At 48.8% G+C, this 15862-nt stretch overlaps 1 protein-coding gene across 4 annotated transcripts in view; it reads right to left on the bottom strand.

The window, feature by feature from the left end:
- Nucleotides 1-15862, bottom strand: part of SH3PXD2B (SH3 and PX domains 2B) — a 124092-nt gene that overhangs the window by 37993 nt on the left and 70237 nt on the right. For all 4 annotated transcript variants that reach the window (XM_019534947.1, XM_019534948.1, XM_019534950.1 and 1 more), the window contains exons 4-5: nt 12116-12192; nt 5174-5265 (exon numbers count right to left, since the gene is read on the bottom strand). In XM_019534947.1, the coding sequence (XP_019390492.1) occupies nt 5174-5265; nt 12116-12192 (169 nt within the window). The remainder of the gene's footprint in view (nt 1-5173; nt 5266-12115; nt 12193-15862) is intronic.

Here is a 15862-nt window from a genome sequence, read left to right as displayed (position 1 = left end):
GCCAGCCGAAAATCTTCTATGGGCCTAAAGTCTGACTCAAACAGCCAAGAACAGCGTCCTCCGGCATCTTTGCACCCAGTGACTAAACCTCAGTTGGAAAAAAGCAAGGGATCAACACATGATTAGAGCAAACAACGTGAAGATCAGAATGGCCAACAGCCTACAGCCAAAGCAACCTTCACCATGCATTTCCTGATGGGTATTTTCTCAGCCACAGGGGAGGGAGGCTTATCATTTACATGTGAAGTATGTTCATTATACTTGCAATTTCTCTTCCCACTCCTTGCCCACCCACTTAGCCACTGAGCAGACTACAGGGATCTGAGTTCTCTGGCACTTAGGATACAGGCAAGTAACTGAGACAAACAATGAAAAGCAGACCTTCACCTGACTACCAGACCCCTGATCCAGGGCTTTGATCACTGGGGACTTGAATTCTGGACATTCATCCCAGAGACAGGACAGGTCTAAACTGCATCATCTGATCAAAAGGTCCAGGCATGCAGATCCAAAGCTTCTCGCCTCCTCACAGCCCATACATAGAAGAGGCAGGTGCTATGGCTTCAGATTAGAAACTAACAATTCTGTCTGCAAGTGTCTTATCTACAAGGCACACTCTGCTGCAGCTGTTATCTCACCTACTAAAGGGACCGAGTCATCACAGGGTCTTTTAAGAATGAACCCGTCTTGACCAGTGCCCCTGAACTGCAGGTTCTGTTTTAAAGTCTCCCTCAGGGTGAGCTACAGGCTTTTAATTTGCACATCATTTCTGTATCAGGAGCATAACTGAGTCCTTTCACCCCCACACTCAGAAGTCACATTGAAGACAGACAGACATGGTGTAGGAAGAAAATTTTCTCAAGCACAGCAACACTGTAGAGAAGAAGGTGCTAGGAATGAATCAGCCACAGCTACTAAAACGGATCATAATCCCTTAAGCATTTCTTCGATCTTAATGGGTTGTGTGAGGACCAAAATGAGAATGGACAGCAAATATGGATGGCCCCTCACTTGCATGTTAGTTGTTTCTAGGAGTAAACAGGAAATCAGCAGGACAAATCTGTTCCCCTGCTGCTTCCCCTGGGGTAGCACCGAGGGTTATTTTAACCATCATGTAGAAGAAGTCTTCATTATACTTAACCTGGGCTCCTGCCTGTTGGAGCAACTGCCAAGGGCAGTTAGCAGCTGAATGCTTTGACTCAGGAAAAGCCTCCTGCCCAGAACTTCAGACTTCCCCAGCCTCCCTGCAGGAGCGACCTTCTGCCACTGGAAACCTCTTTCACAACGAAAAGACAGAGACTTATCTACACACAGCAGCTGCCATCCCTGCAGTTCCCTTATTCCCCAACCCAGAGCCCTGCCACAGGTCTGACATCCCAGTGCACGCTGGTAGCCACAATATGATGGCTTGCTTCCTCTAAGGCTAGTTGCAATTGAATTTTTATTGAAAGGCCTGAGCGAAAAAAACTTCCACATCCCATGTGGTGCTCAGTGTGTGGTGGGTTTCTTCTTTCCTGCCATGTGCATTCTTCTGTCCCTGCAGAAGCTTTGCCTTCCTCCCACCAGACCTAACTAGTGCCTCAAGACCTACAGTTACAGCCATGATGCCTTCAAATCACTCAGCTGGGTGGAATCCTATATGAAATGACTTGGGCTGGTCTCAGCCCAATCCCTAGAGGACAGGTGCTTACACTGTAAAAGCCATCAGTCACCATGGCCTGTGGGGAAGCAAAGAGCTCAGTGGTGGCAGGGACCGACACGCCTTCTGACGTGGTCCTGACAGGGTATGGAGAACACATACTAAGTGCACAGGCATGTGCAAATGACTCAAACTCTTTAACCCCTCCTTGCTTCCCCCCCCCCAAAAAAAAAAAAAAAAAAAGTCAGCGCTGCACCAGGTTCTTGCCTCATTCAGTTGGTACTGATGTGAGGAGGGGAGTGCTTATCAGAGGTAGTCTCTGCATTGAGCTCCTTGCCTCTGTATTTAGTTTTTTACTTTCTTTCCTGTCAGCAGTGGGATGGTGTAAGCAAACTGTCCTACCGTTGGATTAAGAAAGATCCAGAATACACCACAGGTAAAGCTGGCAAGCACCAGAAGTCCATCAACAACAGTGCTCTCATCACTGATCCTGTTGCTGGAGGGGGAGATCAGCAGTATTAGCGGAGGAAGGCCAAGTGTAGGAAAAGGTCTCAAAAGAATCCAGGAAGAACTCCTGAACAAGGAGAACTGACTCACCCAAGGCCATATAAAGAACAGCTCAAACTACAGGAGGTACCAACAAATGGAGAGCTGGCCCCAAGTGACCATGCCGCCTCTTTCCATCCCCTAATGCTGCTCTCTCCAGGGATTTTCTTCATAAACCGTGCTAGAAGAGAGTTCCATGGCCTTCAGTGGAATTATTCCTCCTGACACCATCTTGACCAACTTGACTTCAGGTGATATCAAGCAGGACCATCTCCATCTCTAATCTACATCCAGAAAGGTAGGATGCACATACAGCCCTAAAGACCCCACTGCATCTCCCCTTACCAAGGACAAGGCCCTGCTTCCACTGCAGTTAACATGAACTTTGCACAGTGTTTAAAAGGGAGCAGAGGCTGGCACTGAGCCTTCAGTAAGAGTAGAAGGGGTGGGAGCGTCTCTGCTGGCCAGAGAAAAAATGGAGAGGGGCAAGAAATCAGTGGGTCACTGATGTCACCAGAATGGCCGCTTTGCTTGGCATAGAGGATGCTGACCAATCCTTTTTCCTTTCCCTCAGCCGCCACAGCATAAAAAGTCACTGACTTATTTCTTTCATGGCCTGGCTCCCTTTTAACTTCCCATAGAAAGTATTTATCTCCTTTATGAATGATGACATCCTGCCAGTCCCCAGACACACCACTGCATCGGATCAACCCCAGCCGTCTGTCATCATTTTCACATCCCTATTGGTGATTTGGCAGCATATCAGCATAGAGCTGGGGAAATGGCTCCCACCAATCTTGCCAGAGGAGAGTGTCAAGGACTTTTATTAATTAACATTTTGAATTGTAGCTAATAAATACCTTGGGAGCATTCAGGCTGGGATGTGAAATACAGCAGAGATGTCCTTGAGACACCACAGCAGCTCACTGCTGGAGGCAAATGGACACAAGTCCTCTGTTAAGTGGTCTCTACTACTGTAAACTGCCCCTCCTGCTACCATGAGGACAGCACATGGGGAAAATGAAAGCCAGCTCATTCCACTATCAGACTGAACTGCAGGTAGCTGGCAGCAGCGAATCTGGCAAGAGCCACAATGGCCAAACATTTACAAATGCAAGAAAAACAATTGCAGGGTTCTCCTCATGTGAGCAGGGACAGAGATTAGTGCAGAGAGATGTGCACATCAAGTGTGCGGGAGAGGCCCTCCAAAGGGCCCCCAGGATGGAAGCACACAACTTTGTTTATACTGTGTGTGCCTTTGGGCTGGTGCCTGTGTGTTTTCCGTTCTGTTTAGCTCTCACCTGAGCACAAGGCAGGTACAGAACTTGGGGCAACAGGGAACTCCTTACACATCAGGCCTGCAAGAAGCAATATGTGCAAATCAGCATCACCTGGGGGTGCTACCATGGGAAGCAAATCCCATTTTGGGGAAGCATCACTCTCAGATGCTTTACTTTGTCCTGGGGTTGAATTTGCCTCTCATTCCTGTGACACTCTCCATCCTGCCTGACTCCATAACCTGTACTGTGTCCACATGTTTAAGGATACAGTGTGCAGGATGCAGTAAGGAAGCAGATTGTGGTGGGTAACTGAACATAGAGAATGATCCCTAACCCCTGAAGACAGCATCTGTGAGCAGATCTCAGCAACAGAATCATTGCATGGACCTGACCCATACAATATCCAAAAAATACAGCACATAACCCAGACTTCACTTATAAGCTACTTCCCTCCCCAGCCTTCTGTACTACTTGGAACTGGGATGTCACAAAGCACTAGCAGACTCCAGGGGCTTTTTCTATACAAGATACTGCCTGTGCAAGTCACAAAACTCTCCTTAAGCCTCTCCCTCCCTCCTGTGCCACTGCATTAGCTGATGGATGACCTAAGGGGTCACAGGTTAACTGGAGAACAATAGCTTGGGCAGGATGAATGGGAATGCCAGGTGACAGCATGCTATTAGTTAATGGACTCGGGGGCCCTCGGACCAATCTAATCGAGTGTCTGCTGGCTAAGAGTGGAAGGATGATAGGCCAAGAAAATAAATACAGAGGTCAAGGAGAAAAAAATACTAAGTGAGTAAAATCTAAAGCCTGGGGAGAGGATACAAATGGAACAAGGATAATGCTTAGCCAGAGACATAAGAGACTCAATGTTCCTTCTCAGAGAAAAACAAAATCCTTTTATCTTCCTCTTCCCCCCATTAAAAAAAATGTCAAAATCAATTTACTGCCTTCTCTTGTGCAATCAATCAATCCTCTTCCATTGCTCAACCTGAGGTAGAGGCGCATACATGGACACACACTTGGGCAGACAAGAGACAGCAGCAGAGAAGCAGAGGCTGACTGGTGGTTGTATTTATACTCTCAGAGATTAACAGGGGACAGATGGCTCACGGCCAAAGCAGCTCATAGTCACAAGATTGTAACCACACGGGGTTGCGTAAGGCACACAAAAGATCTTGCAAAAGTTCTCTGTTTTGAATGGAAAGGAAGAGTCAGGACTGTTTGGATGTCTCAGGGAACTGGCAAAGGAAAAGAGTCCTCCACTCCAATCAGAAGTTTGTTAGTAACTGGAAGTTATTCTCCTCTTGGTTGCTCCTGCGTGAAATGACTTTGGGTTTCCCCACATGACTGTGCGTCAGAACTCAGCATGTCTGACAAGTTCAGTGGGGAGGCCCAGGATTCAGCAGGTGCAGCAGAAAACACTCCCATCTCACTGCTACTGGCAGACACTCCAGGAAGCAAGGCATACTGGTCAGTGCAAAGGAAGCTTTCACAGCCCTCTTCCCCTTCCCAGGGATGTCAATATAGCCCTTTTCAACAGATCTACATGAACATGCAACTGAGGGAGTCATAAATGAATTTCAGGGCCTCTTCTGAAGACAATGCTCATGGAGGTGTATGTTTTATCTGGTGACAGCCTATGCCTCCAACACTATTAACAGTTTGCAGAAGCAGCCTCACTGGCTCCTTACAACCAACTTACTCTTTAGGGGGATTCAGGTCTTCGGGTCTTGTCTCGAAGAATTGAAGAACCTCCTCACACTGAGAGATGTAGGGTGGCAACTGGATCAGGGCCTGCAAATGAAATGGAGGTACTGATAACACCGAGCTAGAGTCCCTGGGTCAGAAAGAGCGCCTAGGTCAGCTTCAGCATGCATGGTGGGGAACTGCATCATGGTCCAGAAAAGCTTGCCACATACTGCCTGTAACAGTAGGAAGGCAGCTTGAAGAACCAGACACTGAGTGCACAGTGCCCTGTGGAGGGTTGTGATGTACCAAAACTGTGAAAGCCATTTCCATCCCAAGAAAAGTCCTACTGTATCTGTAGGTAGGACTAAGAAATGCAAAGGGAAAGAAATGGTTGTTGACCTGCCACCCAAGTTAAATGCACCATCTTAATCCTTTACTCCCACATTAGCTGGGGTATATTCAGCCTCCTTGTAAGAGCCCAAGTGATTCTCACAACCACTTCCCCAGAGCTGATTTCCTTCCAGATAGGGCAGGGGTGGGCAAAATATGGCTTGTGGGCCAGGTCCATCCCATCAAGCACTTTTATCTGGCCCAGAGTGCCCATCAACAAATTGTGCCCCACACAGCCCTTCTGCCCACAACAGTGGGGGTGAGGCACCCACATGTACACACAGCCCCGAACATACCCTCTTGCACCTCGCTCCCACCTTCATGGGCAGAAGGACCCAGCCTAGCCAGCAGCAGTCTCCAGGGACCTGCTTTGAGCAGCTGATAGGGAAGTGGCGGGGGCGGGGGCTGCGCTGCAGCTGGGGTGGGGGGAGCATGGAGCCTGCACTCAAGGGGGTGTTGGCAGCGCAGAGCTCGGCTGGGCAGTGTGTGGGTGTAAGGGAGGGTGGCAGGGTGGTGAACCCCTGGGGATCCCCCCATACTGCCCCCATGGAGCACAGCCCTGGCAGGCAGTGGCAGCAGCAAGAGCAGCAGGCAGGGCGTCCAGGGCACAGGTGCCTGGAGGGGCATGGCTCCAGCCTGCGCAGCACACTGCAGCGAGGGGTGCAGCCTCTATCAGGCTGCCTGTATCGCCAGCGCACTCTGCCACTCATGCACATCCCCTGCAGTCGCCGGGCAGGGGAGGAAAGCCCCAGGTGCTAGAGCTGGATGTCTTCCCTGCCAGGGCTGTGCAGGAGAGGAAGGAAGCCCCAGGTACCTTTCCCTGCGGGGTGGGGAAGGTAGCTGGCTTCAGCATGTGGGGCTTCCCTGCTGCGGCCAGTGAGTGCAGGGACTGCGCGCAAGTGAGGAGAGCACCGGTGATACAGACAGCCCAATGGAGGATGTGCCCCTCATCGCAATATGCAGCCATGCCCTGCCGGGCGCCTGTGCCCTGAATTCCCCTACCTACTGCTGCTGCCACTGCCACCACCTGCCAGAGCTGCATGCTGTGGGGAGGAACTGGGGGAGGGTCCCCAAACTCCCCACCCTCCCTCATACCCCATAAATCCTACACACATCCACACCCTGCTCCCACAGACCTCCAGCATACCCCACACCCCCTCACAAATCCCTCCCACAAACACCCCCACACCCCACCATACACACACACAGCACACATAGGAACAATCCACCCCCCCATACACACACATATCCACACCCCACCACACCCATCATACACCCCCACAATATACAAGACTAAGAATTTATTTTTGAGTTATTATGCAATCACCCCTACATATAATACACAAACACAAATCATGACAAAATATTTTTCATAATAAAATTAAACTATGTTCTAGCAGATGTTTGACTTAGGGTATGATTTGTTTTTTTTCTGGTTCTAAGATGCCCCGCCCCCCACCCCACTGGGAGTATTTCCAGGGGGCAAGGAGAGGGAGGGACTTCTGCCAAGGTGGTGACAAGGGGGTGGAGCAACTATCAAGGGACGGGGCTACCCATGTGGCCCTCAACAGCACACCAAAACTTGTTAAGCAGCCCTCTGCCCAAAATAATTGCCCACCCTTGAGATGCGGCCTGACTCACTGACTTACTGATGTTTTTCTCAACTACAAAATGTGGTGAACCGTAGCTCCTTTCCCCACAGAACAAGCAGCCCTTGTCAGGGCCCTATTCTGTCAGGGCAGTAGAGTCTGGCTTCTTGATGCTGCTGGCCAGGTCCAGGACATGGGGACTCTTGGGACCATGAGAGCTTCAGACATCATGAAGAGCCCTTTGTTCTCTCTGTTGGGGAACTGCTACCCAGGAAGGGAGCCTCTTATTATGGGACAAATTGCTGGACTCCTTTTTCAAGACAATAGCTGCAGAGCTTTATTAATACCATCATCAGACAACCACCTCGGACCACGAGTTAATGTTCTGACCCTCACCTTTTCCCTGGCCACAAGAGAGACTCAGACAGCAAGACTAGCCTTAAAGGTAGGACTCAATGGATGAGAGCCAGAATGTGCCAGCAATGATGCCGTAATGTCTGCAAAAGCTAGAGGGGACGGTGCCAAGCATACTGATGTTTTCTTCAGGCCAGAGCCATCATTTCCCTTGCTGACTGTCCCACTGTTTCATACTGGAGCAGAGGCAGACAGGCCAGGTGAGAGCACTATAGCTCATCTCTGAGTGAAGGGAAAAACAGGCAGCCCCCTGATGTACACAGCTGTGGTTTGTGTTCACTGTTTTTTTGGGCACTTTTAGGAAAAAAGTTGTGTCATGCTGTCAAAGGAGGAAGAGGGCTCACCCTTCAGCCCATTTGCCTCCTGTAGAGAAGGGCAGCTGACAGGCATCCTTTAGCCTCCCAGCCACACTTCACCCTCAGCTCCACCCATTATACAATGGCCTTGAGGCAGGAACACAGGGAAACCCATGAAAAACTCTCACCCTTCATCAGAGCCCCATGTAAGCAAGTCCCCAGATATCAGATCTGAGCCTGCAGTGTCTGTGTAGCTGTTCCAAGAGTGGAAAGGTCATTCAAAGACATTGACCGCCAATGCAGCAAGGGTAAACCAGAGGTCTGACAAGAAGTCAAGGCAATGTGCAGGCCATCACGAGAAACGGGAAAGCCTGCCCATTCCAGAGATTATGGGGGCAGGCATGGACAGCTGACAGAGCAGGTTTCTCACTGATGCCATTGCCACTTAGGCACAGTCCACAGGTATCCAATGTCTGGGGCTTCTGTTAAATTTCCAACCAGGGCCTCAAGAACTTTCCATCCTGAGAGCACTGCAGATGTCAATGGAAAACGCAGCCCACTCTTGATGGACACAAGCTAAGGGCCAGTTTCTGGTAGTTGGTGAACAATGCTGACATGGGGGATGCTGACAGGAGAGGTTGGGAGTGCTGCTGAAGGCAAGGCATCCAGTCTCACAACTCAGCCTCCACCTCATCCTTGACAACAAGAGGCTCCCAGGGGAACTCCATCCAGCCCCAACTGGCAGTGGCAGAAATACAGCAAGGATCCTACAGAGAAAGGCTATTCATAAAAGCCAGATGGGAAAGGTCCATTTTGCTGGTGATCCATTGGTCTGACACTAATACAGGATTATTCACCACAGGGGATTTTCTAGAACTGTGTCCAATCTAGTTTTAAAAGCAATGGGATTTGGCAGAAAACTTCAGTCACCACTTTTTTTACCTAATATTCACCCAACATTTTCTCTCTCAAATTTGCCAGTGCAAGAAAGGACCTATTACCAAGCTGAAGGATGGAAGAAAAAACTGAGAAAAACTGTTTTTAAATACTAACTCATAAGTCAGGTTGACCTGACTCCCAATAATTTTAGCTGCTCTTCAAAGAAGCTCTAGGAGAACTTTTATTGAGAGTGATTATTTTACTTCTGCTGCTGTGGCTCATGTGAGGCCAACCCAAAATAGCTGGTTTGAGGAGAGGAGCAACTGCATCTAAGGCATCAAGAACTGGGCCCCTGTAATGAGAGCATGGCCATTCCTGTTGACTCTTTGCTTGTAAAGCACCTCTGTGATGGTTCTGGTTTCCACCCCAGCAGCAGCAGTTTCAGTTAAGTAGCAGGAGCTGGAAGGCCAGGCATAGAGCACACTTTATTACTTGGTAATGCATTAACTGGAGGAGGAGAAAGCTGCTAAGTGGGTCATATAACATCAGCCATTATGTTCCAGTTGTTAAGTCAAATGGATTCATTATATTTTATGCCATTAACAGCATCATTCTAAAACAGACAGCTGCAGCCTCCTATCTCTTAGGGACCTTCTTCCTCCCTAAAATTAAATTTATGGTTGTGCATGTGCCTGTGGGTAGTTGGCACATTTTAGTGTCCCTGAAAATGAGGATTGATTACACTGGCTTGATTTAAGTAGCTGCTGTGTGAGCTCTCTCCAAACCTCCAGCTTGGACCATGTGCCTGAAGCCCACTTTGCAGTACATATATTGCTCCAGTTGTACCTGGTACCTTGCAGTAGCTCAAGCTCAACAACATAGACCTGAAGCAACAGCTTCTAGACTACTGCTGGGATGTTACACAGGGGGGATGCATCTTTTAAGTTTTTGACACTGCTTCCCACAACACCCTCACACGGAAGTTAAAGAAATATAATCTAGATGTAGAACATTCTACAAGACAGGTGCATAACTATTTGGACCAGTGTCCATAAAGAGATGTCAACAAGGACTCAGCGTCAAACTGAGGGGATATATTAAGTGGGGTTACTCAGGGGGTTTTCCTGGGCCCATTGCTATTCAACATCTTCATTAATAGCTTGAACAAAATGGAATTTAAAGATATCACGCAGGGGACAGCAGCCCTTTTAGAAGGTGAGAATAAAATTCAAAATGAACTTGATAAACTGCAAAAATGGGCTGAAATTCATCTAATCAAATTCAGGAAGGGCATGTGCAATGGAATTTACTTAGAAAGAAATAGTCACATGAACAACATGTCATCTAATTGGATTTTTAAGAAGGACAGTATCTCATTATATTCTTATAGATAAACTGAGTGACTGTGACATAGATGTTTACATGGTCAGGTGGGTGGCAAATTGGCTTAGGGGTTGCATCCAGACAGTGGTGGTAGATGGGTCGGTATCAATCTGGAAAGATGTGGGCAGTGGAGTCCCACAAGTTTTGGTCCTTGGACCAGTGCTGTTCAGTGTCTTCATCAGCAACTTGGATGAGAGCGTGGAAAGCACTCTGTCCAAATTTGCAGATGATACCAAATTATGGAGTACAGTTAACACATCTGAGGGTAGGGAACGAATCCCATGGATCTGGACAGGTTGGAAAAGTTGGCGGAACAGAATAGGATGCCGTTCAATAAGGACAAATGCAAGGTGTTGCACCTAGGGAGAAGGCATCATCAGCACACTTACAGACTGGGGGAGAATCTTCTCAGCAGCACAGCAATGGCAAATTATCTTGGAGTCACTGTAGACTCCAAGACGAACATGAGTCATCAATGTGATGAAGTGATCAGAAATGCTCACTACACTTTATCATGCATTAGTAGGTGCATGACAAACAGGTCCAAGGAGGTGATACTTCCCTTTTATGCGGCATTGGTCAGGCTGCAGTTGCAGTACTGTGTCCAGTTTTGGGCGCCACACTTCAAGAGGGATGTGGACAACTTAATAGGAGGGTCACTTGTATGGTTAGGGACCTCCAGGCAAAACCCTACGAGGAGAGATTAAGGGCCCTGGATCTTTCAGCCTCCGCAAGAGAAGGCTAAGTGATGATCTTGTGGCTGCCTACAAATTCATCAGGGGAGGACAGCAAGGAATAGTAGATGATCTGTTTACCAGGCCACCCCTTGGAGTAACTAGGAACAAGGGCCACAAAATGACAGAGAGCAAATTTAGGTTAGACATCAGGAAGAACTTCTTTATGGTAAGGGTTGCCAAAATCTGGAATGGTCTTCCAAAGGAGGTGATGCTCTCCCCTACCTTGGGGGTCCTAAACAGGAGGCTAGATGTACACCTGGCTGGGGTCATCTGACCCCAGTGCTCTTTCCTGCCCAGGGTAGGGGGTCAGACTCAATGATCTGCTAAGGTCCCTTCCTACCCAAACATCTTTGAATCACAAGCTGAATGAGTCAACATTTAAAATGGTTTTTAAGCCAATAAATTCCCAGTATGTCATGAACAGAAGTTTCTTCTGCAAGATACAAATAGTCATTCTTCCACTCTATTCAGTGCTGGAGTACTGTGTATCAGGAGTACTGTGTCCAGTTTTGGGCACTGCATTTCAAGGAAGTTATGAACACTTTAGAAAGAGTCTGGAGGAGGATAGCAAAAATGATCAGAGGTCTAGAGCACATGGCATGGGAGGAAAGGTTGGAAAATCTGGAATCATTTAGTCTACAGAAAAGAAGACTGGGTGGGATTAGATAATCTTCATATATATAAAGGTTGTTATAAAGAGTAAGGTGACCAACTTTTGAGTCCACAGAAGACAGAACAAGAAGTAATGGGTTTAAATTGCAACAAGGAAGGTTTGATTTAGATACCAGGAGTTTATAACAATGTAGGTAGTTAAACACTGGAACAGATTATCTACAGAGGTTGTAGAATCTCTGTCACGGGAAGGTTTTAAGTGCAGGTTAGACAAACATTTGTCTGGGATTATTTAGAGAGGGATGATCCTGCTTTGGGCAGGGGGTTGGACTAGATGGCTTCCTGAAGTCCCTTCTAACCCTATTTTTTCCATGACCTCTGTCCTGACATTGAGCAGCTTCCCCTATTCTACTGTAGTTACAGGGCTCGTCTTTCATAGCTTTAGTTAATGCACCCCAATCCTGAACTGCAGCACCTCCATGGGTTTATTCTACATATGCTCTCATACCATGCTCATGGTGTGTTAACATACGCCACTGCTGGTGGACTTGTTCAGCAAAGACTTTATGGCATTGACACCATGCACTGTGCCTTCCCAGATCCAGTACCCAAAATGACTGCCAACTTCTGACACGAGCTAGAAAACTACCCTTACCTTGCAGTATTCATCAATGGGTATCAGCCGCTTGACAGCAACATCCCGGATATGGCTTCGGCGGAAGAGGATCTTACCTGGAGTGGGAAAAGTGAAAAAGAGCAGTGCAGTTCATGAGGGCTGTTCCATACCGACATCCCTTACCTCAGATCAGATGAATGGCTCAATCCCCCTTCTAAGCAAGATATTGATCTTGCAAAGAGAGCACCTTCCCAACAGGATACACTCCACACCTTCCTGCCCCATTAGATACACTTTTGCAGAAAAGCACATTTAAAATTATTCATCTTCAGGTCCTCAAGGAATCCATTTCAAAGCATTTGGAGGACAATATGGTGATTACGAACACACAGTATGGATTCACCAAGGGCAGGTCATACCTGACCAACCTGACTGCATTCCTTGATGATATAACTGGCCCTAGGGATGCAGGGAGAACAATGGACCTGGTATCTCTTGACTTTAGCAAGGCCTTTGATACAGACTCCCACAACTTTGCAAACAAGCTAAGGAAATATGGATTGGATGAGTGGACTATAAATAGGGACCACTGGAATTTATGACGGAAGTGTGCTGCTCAGCTGCTCCTTTAATTTTGGACTTTCCCTCACATACTCCCCCACTACTGATTGGCAGAGGGGCCCCATTGGCCTCACCACTTGCTCCTGATGTCCAGGAGGAAAAAACCACAGTTTTAAATATGCTACAGTTTCACCTCCTGCCTGGTCAGCAGCTAGTGGCGGGACTGTTGGGGCCCCTCTGCCAATCAGCAGTGGGAAGCAAAAACTGCAGAATATTTAAAACCATGGTTTTCATCTCCCCATTGATCAAGAGCAAGGGGTGGGCAGCGAATGGCAGAGTCGACAGGGCCCCTCCACCAATCAACAGCAGGGGGGTGAATGGGGGAAACTCCAAGATTAAGGGAGCTGCTCCACAGTGCACAGTGCAGTGTCCAGTGGTCCCTAACTATAAGGTGGATAGAAAACTGGCTGAATCATCAGATTCAAAGGGTAGTAATCAACAGTTTGATGTCTAGCTGGCAGCTGGTATCAAATGGAGTGCCCCAGGAGTCAGTCCTGGGACTGATTTTGTTCAATATCTTCATCAACAACCTAGAAGATGGGATGACGTTCACCCTCAGCAACTATGCAGATGACATCAAGTTATGGGGAGTAGTAAATATCCTGGAGAGTAGAGCCAGGATTCAGAGTGACTTTGACAGATTTGAGGACTGGACCACGAGAAATCTCATGAGACTCAATAAAGATAAGTGCAAAGTCCTGCACTTAGGATGGAACAATCCCATGCACCAGTACAGGCTGGGGGCTGACTGCCTAGGCAGCAGCTCTGCAGCAAAGGATGTGGGGTTTACAGTGGACAATAAGCTGAATATGAGCCAGAAGTGTGCCCTTGTTGCCAAGAAGACTAACAGTATACTGGGCTGCATCAGCAGGAGTTTTGCCAGCAGATTGAGGGAAGTGATTCTTCCCCTCCATTTGGCACTGGTAAGGCCACGTTTGGACCCCTCACTACAGAAAGGATGTGGACAAGTTGGACAGAGTCCAGGAGAGGGTGACAGAAATGGATGATCTAGTTAGGAATGGTCCTGCTTTGAGCAAGGTGTTGGACCAGATGACCTCCTGAAGTCTCTGCCAACGTTAATTTTCTATAGTTCTATGATCTTGGTTTTTGAAAGCAGGCAGAGAAGTCTCAACCAGATGCATCCCTTCACTTAGCATGGGTGTTGCCAGGTGTGTCCAGGAAATGGATGAATGGCTCATATCATAGCACAGACGCAGTAATCCACCTCACAGGCATACAACCATTGCTAAATCACACCAAATCAAAAGTCACCATGTTCCCACAATGGCACAAACACAGAGAGCTCTATCCGCATACACAAGCTGTAACATGTTTCCTATAACAAGTCTGTGCTTCTCCATTCCCTCAGATCCTCTCCCAATAAATTTCTCTACTTCAGGTTGCCCCCTGAAAACAGAATCCCATGCAGGAGTCCCTTCTAGCTGCTCCTCCTCTCCCACTTTTCCCATTATGTATGTTGTGGCAAGGAAACAGAAGACAGGTTCCAGAAGATAAAGGACTTCATTCCTGCATTACTGGTACTGGTGTGCATTGAGGTGAGTTGAAGTATTTTGACATAAGTTACTAGAATCTGCCATTTGCAACTTACCAATAAAACGGTGCGTCAAGACACTGTGGTTTTTAAACACCCATGTCCACCTCCTGTGTTTGGGAGTAGACTCCTTTCTGGAGGTCAAGAAGGAACTTTTCCTAGCTGCACTTAACTCCAAACTCCCACTCCCTCCCTCACCCTGGGCCTTAATCTGCCCCCCATATCTCTTCCCTTCCCCTATCCCCTTCCACCAGCAGGGACCTAGGTTTTCCATTTGCTATGGAAAAACGTGGATTTTCTCCCTTTAAGGAGAAAATTACAGGGGACAGTGGGCTCCCGTTGCAGGCTGGCACAGTTCCAGCCTGAAAAGAGCTGCTTGGGGCTGGAGGGAGTATAAGGAGGGTGATCAGATGCAGGGGGCACCACAGGCATGTGCACGCACACACATGCATGTAGCAGCCAGGCAGTGCAGAGAGCAGCTCTCACAGCTCCTTCGAGGTTAAGTCTATCGGGGAGGACAGATCGAGGCCCCCATGGTGAGGGAGGGAGTAGGACAGGGCTGGGGCTGGGGGTGCTGCCCATCTGAGACAGTGCATGGGGGCCAGGGCAGGAATGAGAGGCTGCAGGGCCTGGCCCAGGAGTGCACGGGAGCCATGGGCAGTTCATCTTGGGCACGGTGAGGGGCTGGCTCCCTGCCACTGTGCACACTCCCATGGAGAGAGGCATGGGGAGGCACATGTCCCTCAGATTTGTGCACGGGGTGGAGGCAGATGAGGGCTGCTCACTGTGGGCTCAGGGCTCCCTACCCTGCTGCCTTCACCCCAAGGCCACCACAGCAGAACTGGGAAGAGATGCTCAGTGCTACTGTCAGGAACTCCAAGCCAGTTGTCTTGCCATGGCAAGGTGCCCCCTGCCCACCGCCCGGCAGCAGTGGGGGACACAATTACATGCTGCTACCGCTACCAGGTGAGCAAGACGCATTTCACCATGGCAGCACAGCTGCCATGGTTTCCCAGTAGTGCCATTGAGCCACCCAGCCCTGCTCCACTCTGCTATGGAGGCCCCAGGGAGGGGCAGCAGAGCAGGGACCCCCATGCCCTCAGCAAGCAGCCTGAATCCAACTCCTCCTCCCACAGGCCCTGCTCTGGCTGTGCCACCCATGGGGAGAGGGGGAACCAAGCTCTGTGAATTACTGCTGCAGGCGGCAGCTGGGCTCAGGCACTGCTGTGGGGAGCAGGGGGCTGTGGGCCTTGGTCCCATAGCCCTGGCAGCTGGGGGCCCCATCTGGCAGGGCTGTGGTGAGTCAGGGGACTGTGGGTCATGAGTGAGGGGGACTAGCAGGGCTAGGAGGTGGCAGGCTGTGGTTTAAGAAGGGCACCTGAATTGCCCAGGGGGGATGGGGGCTGTGGGTTGGGAGTGAGAGGCACCAGCATATTAGGATTGCTAATTAGGAGGAGGACAGCTATAGCTGGATCTGTGTCCTGGTGAGCACAGGAGTCAGGGGGAGTTCTGATTTTCTACAATAAAAAACCCAAAAATGCCAACACATGTAGGAATTTACAATTTATTTTATTATAATGATTTAGACACTGGCACACTTCCAAATTGCTTTA

Source organism: Crocodylus porosus, unplaced genomic scaffold (genome assembly GCF_001723895.1).
Source record: "Crocodylus porosus isolate Cpor-Errol unplaced genomic scaffold, CroPor_comp1, whole genome shotgun sequence".
NCBI classification, from domain to species: domain Eukaryota; kingdom Metazoa; phylum Chordata; order Crocodylia; family Crocodylidae; genus Crocodylus; species Crocodylus porosus.
The sequence above is the reverse complement of the archived record's forward strand: the minus strand, read 5'-3'. Positions and strand labels throughout refer to the sequence as shown.